The 7,993-nt window shown below is 37.5% G+C and overlaps 1 protein-coding gene across 1 annotated transcript in view; it reads right to left on the reverse strand.

Annotated features, from left to right (window-relative positions):
- The window catches only part of LOC139736341 (mucin-5B-like), a 36,568-nt gene extending 30,167 nt beyond the window's left edge, over positions 1-6,401 (reverse strand). Inside the window, exons 1-5 of the mRNA XM_071647096.1 lie at positions 6,127-6,401; positions 4,296-4,351; positions 3,373-3,471; positions 2,407-2,596; positions 1,562-1,911 (exon numbers count right to left, since the gene is read on the reverse strand). Coding sequence (XP_071503197.1) covers positions 1,562-1,911; positions 2,407-2,596; positions 3,373-3,471; positions 4,296-4,351; positions 6,127-6,209 — 778 coding nt within the window. The 5' untranslated portion in view covers positions 6,210-6,401. The remainder of the gene's footprint in view (positions 1-1,561; positions 1,912-2,406; positions 2,597-3,372; positions 3,472-4,295; positions 4,352-6,126) is intronic.
- Between the last annotated feature and the right edge of the window lie 1,592 nt (positions 6,402-7,993).

The raw sequence follows: 7,993 nt of genomic DNA on the forward strand, positions 1-7,993 counted from the left end.
GCATTTGCATGTATATTCTTATGTATCCAACTCTCCTAAAGGGGATCACTTGTCTCGAGCCTTTGGCTTTCTTTGTGAACTCCCCAACACATTTTACTCTGTATATATTTCCATTTTTATGATTATCAATAAAGTGAATTGAATTGAATTGAATTGAAAATCAAAGTCAAAAGAGAATATCTCGTCGTGGTTTTTACACACCAGGGACAACGCTGTTGATTGATTCTCACTTTCAAGATATGAATACATTTATTGTTAATGAAGATCTATATAAAGAAGTAATACTTTAGCTTGAAAATAATGATTGTGGGATATACATTCATCACAGTTTCAAGTCAAATGGAGCTTAAAGGGTTAAAGAGCTACTTCTTTACTCATTACTTTTTAATTAACTTTTGCAAAGTTTCAAAAGTCTCAGCTATTAAAGGGGAGAGCCTGAAAAGGGAAATATCGAGTGAAACAAAACAAAAATAAAAACTAAAAATGGCAATTCACGAAAGGTATCTACTCAAAGGTAGCTCCATTACCGATTTTGTTCTTGCTTTTGTTTTTTTTAGTTTCAATTTCAGTTTGTTTTATTTTCTTAACTTGGAAAAAAGAAATCATTGTAGCAAATCAACAGCGTTCAAAATCTGAATAAGAGTACTTGCAGAAAAGAGATACAACTACATTATACTTGTATACAAGAGGATACATTATAACCTTTCTTAAAGGGGATGGCTATTAACTGATCAGTGGGAATCAGTGGGAATGCTGGGGGATGATTGTTCCAGTTCTTGTGGGATTCATTTAAGAGTACATTATATATCTATTGTTGTGTGAAAATTATTTGCTTCAGAACGGTCTCATATTCAAGTAATGTGCTGTTTAATGCCCCGTCACTGTACAGGCATGCTAGCCTGGAACCATTAAACTGTACATTACTTGAATATGAGACCATTCTGAAGCAAATAATTTTCACACAACAATAGATATGTAATGTACTCTTAAATGAATCCCACAAGAATTGGCAGAACAATCATCCCCCAGCATTCCCACTGATCAGTTACTAGCCATCCCCTTTAAGGACCAATGAGAAGAGATGGTCATCAATAAACAGTTTGCCTTACTGACCCCAAGACCCCAAGACCCCAAGGCGATATGGTATCTTATATATAATTTTCTCGTTTTTATCTAAAGTAACAAAACACACACACACACACACACACACACACACACACGAAGGCAAATAACTTGAACCTCGAGTACATTCAACAACATTCAAAGTCAATATCTAACAATTTTGTCTTATGATAAGTTAAATCTGGTCACAGCTGGTCAGTACCAGCAGACAAAATCGTTCCAACAGTTTGAGAGCCACCTTGCGATTTAACCCGTTCCCTACTAGAACCTGGTGCCCTATGTAGGCCTAATAAGTCAATGGGGATTTCAGAATTCAGTACGGAATGTGTTAAATTTGACAATGTGAAAGTTTCATCGAGAATTCGTACAGTGGGCTCATTTCATTAGTTACACTCAGTACACACCTTCAAAATTTCGGACTGCTATGTGATTTTCTTACCTCGCTCGTCCATTCCTTTCCACGACAAGCCAAAGCTGTAGGCATCCTCAGCTAGGGCTCCGCTAGGCTTTCTAAAGTCGTTTGCAGGGTCATTGTCGTAGACACCGCACAAGCCGCACGTGCTGCCTGACAATGAGTCGGATGTGATGAAAATCGTGATGGCTTCCTTCCCGTCGTAGAGAATGGTAAAGCCCAGTCCGCTCGTAGCTAGAATGTAGTTGGCGACGCTCTCGAGGACCAGTCCACCTGCCTTGGTGGGGAGGGTCAGCTCCTCGTTCTTGTAAAAGGCGACGCCACCAGGCCTCAGGTAAATTAGAGCGGTTGGATCTCCATTGTCCACTAAAATGGATCTATGGGTTAAGATGAATAACAGTGGCATTGACAAAAATTGACCATACACCCATTAGCATCCGTATCCTTACAACTAACAACTTAAAACTTATAGTTTGCTCATGGGAATGGCAAGCATTATGGCTAATATCATACGACGTATTATCACTGCAATTTCATTCAGCTCACGTAAATTCACAAATTGCTTTTCCCTCAATCTATACTGCTACTCATTAAATAAAACTACCGAAACGATCTTTGTCATTTAGGTGTAAAGAAGTACTTCAACAGTAGTCTACGGATCACTTACAATGAATTTATCTGACGGTATAGTGCTTTCTTGAGCAAATAAGAGTTTTCGGATTGTCAACAGTGTGCGCCTGAATTAAAAACAAAAAAGCTGCACATAGCACACGTGGGTGGATGCGAAATACTAGTAATGCAGCCTGGATGCAAGAATATCGCTGCCACTAAATATTCTATTGTTTTTCACGATAGTGGAAATGATGTCCTACCTGAAGCACGTGTTGTTAGCCTTCTCATCCTGGCAGTCGAGGTCGTTCTCGACGTAGACATGAAAGGAAAAGTCGATACAGTCGGTGACCAGGGTGTAGGTGCAGGCCCCGTGGAAGTTGAAGAGTTTCCCGTCGAAGGAACGGTAGTGCTGCTGCGACCAGGCCTGGCAGTATCCCGCGTACGGAATGGCTGCATTGATCAGACATGGTTTCAACAAATCATCAGTAGTATAATACCACACTATGTCTCGTACTCAAATTTATGAGGCAATATTATCTTATCTTTTCCCTCAACTACTCTAATCTCTAAAGTCGGAAATTGATATCAAGTCTTTCGTATTTGGCTCAAGCACTTATGAAGCACCTCATTAGTAATTACGTAATTGTGGATATGAAACAGTGTCTGCGTATGTGGAGGAAACCATAGGTGTGACATGTATCATCGAGATGTTATTAACTTTTACGACACCAACAGTCTACAAAATAATGTGACGCGCAATGTGACTCTGTATTTAACACCTCGTTTGAAAAAAGAGAAGAACAACCAATAGAAAATGTTATGACAAAAAAGAAAAGATCTCTATACATCTACATGCCGTTTATTGCTAGGACAGAATTAACATCTGAATCAGATTTCTGTTGTCAAATATAGTGAAGTAAATCTATGTAACAACAATTAAAACATGGAAAAATCATCGTCAATCTTTGGTCTTCAACGATATAATCTTCCAATTGTAAAAACAAACGCATATCCCGAAACATACTCAAATTAAACAATAGTTCGCCGTTTTAATTCGAAATACGAAAAAGTATAAGTAATGAAAAATCATTGTTTTACTTTAAACCGGATTAATCGCTGTATGAAAATAATTATGAATATAGACGAGAGATGATAATGATAAAGATTTTGATGACATTCTCAAAACGAAATAAGTACTCAAAGAGGCCACTGCATCGATTTCTTACACTGGACCTGGGTTGCGGCGCCGAAGTCAATATCGGTTAGAGTCCCGCTGGACGCTTGCTGATTGACCATGGCCGAACGGACACTGCGCTTATGTCCAGCTGTTGAAGTAACATGTAATGATATGCAGAACAATCTGGAACAAGAGCGATGTTTATAACAATGCCTGTCTTATCAATGGTTTTGATATTATCGTCACTATGGTATCGTTAGAATTACTCGTATTGCTATTGGTATTAATGTGTGTTTCTCTAATCACTGGATATCCATACACATTGGTATATTTCGCATTCTAAGGGTGTTCTTACATATTTTGCGTCTTTGATAATGACAGTTTGAGAGACGAGAAATGAAGTGTCCCAATTATTTGCAGTTAATCGTTTTGATACCTGCCTCGATATCCGTCCGATATCACAATTCTCGCATCCGTATTATAGTATTGGGTACAACTCCATCTTAAAAGTAATGATGATAAGCAAATAAGCATGTTTTAGCAAACAGTATCATTCTTTCGATAATCTGTTTATTGTAAAACCCGCGCGGATTTAATAATTGTTAACCATCATGTTGCAAATATCGGGGGTTTTTTTCCCCTGAACACCAAAATCATGCGGCAATCTGGATCAAAGCGCCAAAGGTAAATTTGCCCTGTCCATATGGCAATCTGGGGCAGTAATGAATCCATTATAGCAAAGGCACAGCCATTATTTGTGTATATACGCAGGATGATCAAACAGAATCAAAATCATATCAAACAAGGCTGCTGTTAAACAAGAGTGTCTGTGGAGTTAGATGGTTTCCGACACTAACCTATACACGGATATGCACGTACGCATGTACACGAACAAACATTTGCACCAGCAATGACCAGGTTGCCATTTTGGAAGGCAAAGAAAAAAAAAAGGATTGCAGTTTATGGACTTACGTTGGTTGAGTATCGGAGCACGATCGCCGTTGTATTTGTAGAACGAGTATTCAGGTCTGTGAACGGTGTGATAGTGAAGAGAAAATGTTTAAATCCCCTATTTAACATTGAGAGCAGTGGTAACCAACAACAACAAAAAAACACCCAAAAAACTGTTCGAATTATTACACATGATGAATACCTATAGTTCAGTTGTAGCACAAAATGCCCTATTGTACCGCACAAATATTTCACTATAAAGCCGCAAATATAAGGATATATCACTAATTTTCTCAATAAACCATTACTGTAGACGGTTAATTCTAGAAACGATATTTGATAAAACTGTTATTCACATTTAGTATAATTACTTAACAATAATAATTAACATTAATTATTAGGATTAACATTTTCATGTTGGTTATTTTTATCCCCAAATCACATTTTAGACAAACTTTGAAGCACTAAAGCTGTTTGTTTTTTCCCATCTGTAAATGTCAGCACCGGGCTTTAAGTATCGTATTTCGGTCTATAGGGCCTATCCGATGTGCCTGAAAGATTCAAACCCATTCATGCTGATGAATGGCCATCGGAGTTTGCGCTTTACAAATCTATGCAGTGATAACAAGCAAAAAAAAAAATTGAGTCTGTTTTTTAGTCTTTTCCCTTGGGCTGAAAGTATAGGGAAGGGTACATGATAATCAGCGCAGCAACCATTCTCCAGTATTACATACAGATTGAAGTATCATAATACATGTAATCGCTACGGACCAAATTGCTTGATGGGTCACTCTGAACGTATTTTTGTTGCTCATCTTTCATATTATAGATGATTTGGAGTTTCTGTTTTCAAAATTTCAATGAAGAATACCATTTAACTTCACACAATGATCAAGTGAGAGAATAAGCGAAATTGCATATCTAACGACGACCTGAAATGAGATTAAAAAAAACCAAGAATACAAGTTCAACATACAGGTCTGGTGGCGTGTTTTCGCTGTAACCACAAAAATTATTTCCTTCGAAAAGAATTTTTTGGTGTGTATTTTTTTTTTCATTCAATTGAGGTGCTGATGACTGAAAAGTAACAAGTACCCAATAATAAACACAAAATAGTGTGGACACCAGAAGAAGAATAATTCATAGCAAGCCTTAGCCATGAAAGAATGAAATTGGTTTGATTGGGGGATTAATATATTCACCATATTATTTATATTTATAATCATATCATATTTTTTATGTATATATTATAATATATCATATAATTGTGATATTGTGCTTAAGTAACAAGAAATGAAAAGTTGGTTTTATCATTAAAAAAAGACGAGAACAGTATAGGTTTTATAACGAAACGCAAAATACTACTCCCTATAGTGGGAAAAAAGAATTCAAAGACATTGGGCCTGTTTTGTAAAGAGGTACGATTGATCTTACGCTCCATTTATCGAACGAATCTCGGCGAATCGAGGGTATTAATACTGACCGTAAGTCTGTTTCATAAAGATACTTACGCTTGATTTAAACCACAGATGTGATGGCAGATCGAGCGTAACTTTCTTTAATTGCATCAATCGTAAGATCAATGTTACGATCAATCTTGATGAAACAGACCCCTGATTAAAATGATTTATCTCTGGTGTTATAGGAGGAACATCTCGTTCGTCTTCTGTTAATAGAAAATGAACGCTGACAACATAGACATCATGACAAGAACAAGATGAAATTACTGTTGTGATGATGTTGATCATAGTTACTGCGAAAAATACTTTATAATTTATCCATGTTTTAATTAGATAAAAATGTTACATAAACAAAACAAAAAGCTACAAATGAAACCACACCGAATTCTTACCGTCTTCTGTAGCTAACATGGCCGCCCGCAAAGCCAGCGATCGCCAACAGAATGATGGCGAACGTTAAACCACCCATCTTCATCTCTTTAGGCAGCCTGTTTAAAGGCTCCGCAGCCGAAAGGGTGACAAAAGTTTCCCCAAACTTTTTTTTTGTCTAGCGAGCTAAAGTCACTGCGATGTCAATACCAACCATTAGAAGTGTGACGAGTAATTAGCGAAGTGTGAAATCTATCGTCCCCTAGCCAATGCTAGCGGTGACATGTGCTGTGGAAGGCTGAAGGAACGTATATATACCACAAAAAAGTAGTGGAGGCACGTAGCGTGCCAGGAACCGCCGAAAACAACTGCGTGGTGACATTTTTTTTATCTTAACAAATATTTGCGTCTTGATCATATGGAACGAATAAAACAAAACTGAAGACCACCGCCCTCATTTATCATGGGTCGTTTGAGAACTGTCAAAAGTCGGAAATACGTAGTTTAATTACTTTATGTCGTGTCATGGCAACTAAACTTTATAGAGAAATTAATAATCGCCATCCATTACCTAAAATTTGCTGACAATATTTTGTTTACTTATTTTTGTCTTTTTTTTATTTTTCAGCCAGTTAGACATGGTGGGTTCTATACCTGTCAACGGATTTTGTTATAGGTTTTGATGTGTTGTGTGTGTGTGTGTGTGTGTGTGTGTGATTTCCTTTTGTCTCACATCTTTTCTTTATAAATGTATGAAATTCTGATAATTTGACGTGTTATCTCATGACGATATATTTTTCAGTAGCATTTCTACACCTAGGAGGAGTTGAGCATTCAAATGCAAGTTTACTTCCAACCCTTTAGTAATGTACAATTTGCGCATTAGTATTGACTAAATGAAATGATTTGCTTACAGCGGTGAGCAATAATAACACCTTTCTATATTAGCTCTGTCAATCTGCTAAGTTTGTTTGTTCATTTCCATCTGAGAAGATGGCCGGATAGCCCATATTCAGCTACGCAAAGCTGGTCTTCCATTGGGTCCAGTTGGATGTGAGGCTTGACCACTTCACCGGGTTAAACACCCTGCTCTTTGCGATGAATGAAGCAGGATCTTTTACGTGCATGAGTTGTGACTCTCTCATACACGAGACCTCCAATTTATGTCCTATCCGAGGGACAGAGTATTTTGCCTCCTGCTAGAGGGAACGGTATGATTACACTTAACATTGCTCAGTCCACACTCGGGTTCGAACCCGGGTCCCTGGGATCGTGAGGCAGACGCGCTACCGACTGAGCCAACTCACAGCCCTAAAGTTTTTGAATATAGAATCATCCTGTTCCCTCAACATCTTACTCAATCTGTCTTCCTTATCTCATCCGTGCTTTTTCTGTTGCCGTGAAATCTCTTTCCAATATAATCATTGTAATTTTTACGAGTTCTAGAAGTAGCATTGGCATTGCAGGTAACAGTGTAGACATCATTATCTTTATATCTACCGATAACTATAATACCATAGAACCCGTTAATGACGTCATTGAAATCTTGGCCTTGTACTAGCTTGAGTTGTTGTGCTTGTTGTTGTTGTTGTTTTTTTTTACTTTTAATTTCAATAACTTCGACTCGAACCACCTGAAAGTTCTATCCCAGCAATCAAAGAAAAAAGAGTTGGGATTTTAAGGTTAATGAAAATGACAATGTAAACACGTACTTTTCATGACAAACTTGGAAAGACAAGCATAACATTTGTCATGTTTGAGTTGCATTTGTCTTTCGCACACACCTGTGTAAACCTGGTTCTTGAATAACATGACATTTTAAATGTCAATTAGCATCAGCATCAATCATTTTTGCACATATCACGAATACTGACAGTCAAATAAAACGTT

Source organism: Diadema antillarum, unplaced genomic scaffold, assembly GCF_040938485.1.
Source record: "Diadema antillarum isolate AM-2024a unplaced genomic scaffold, OU_Dant_1.0 seq00000637_RagTag, whole genome shotgun sequence".
Taxonomy (NCBI): domain Eukaryota; kingdom Metazoa; phylum Echinodermata; class Echinoidea; order Diadematoida; family Diadematidae; genus Diadema; species Diadema antillarum.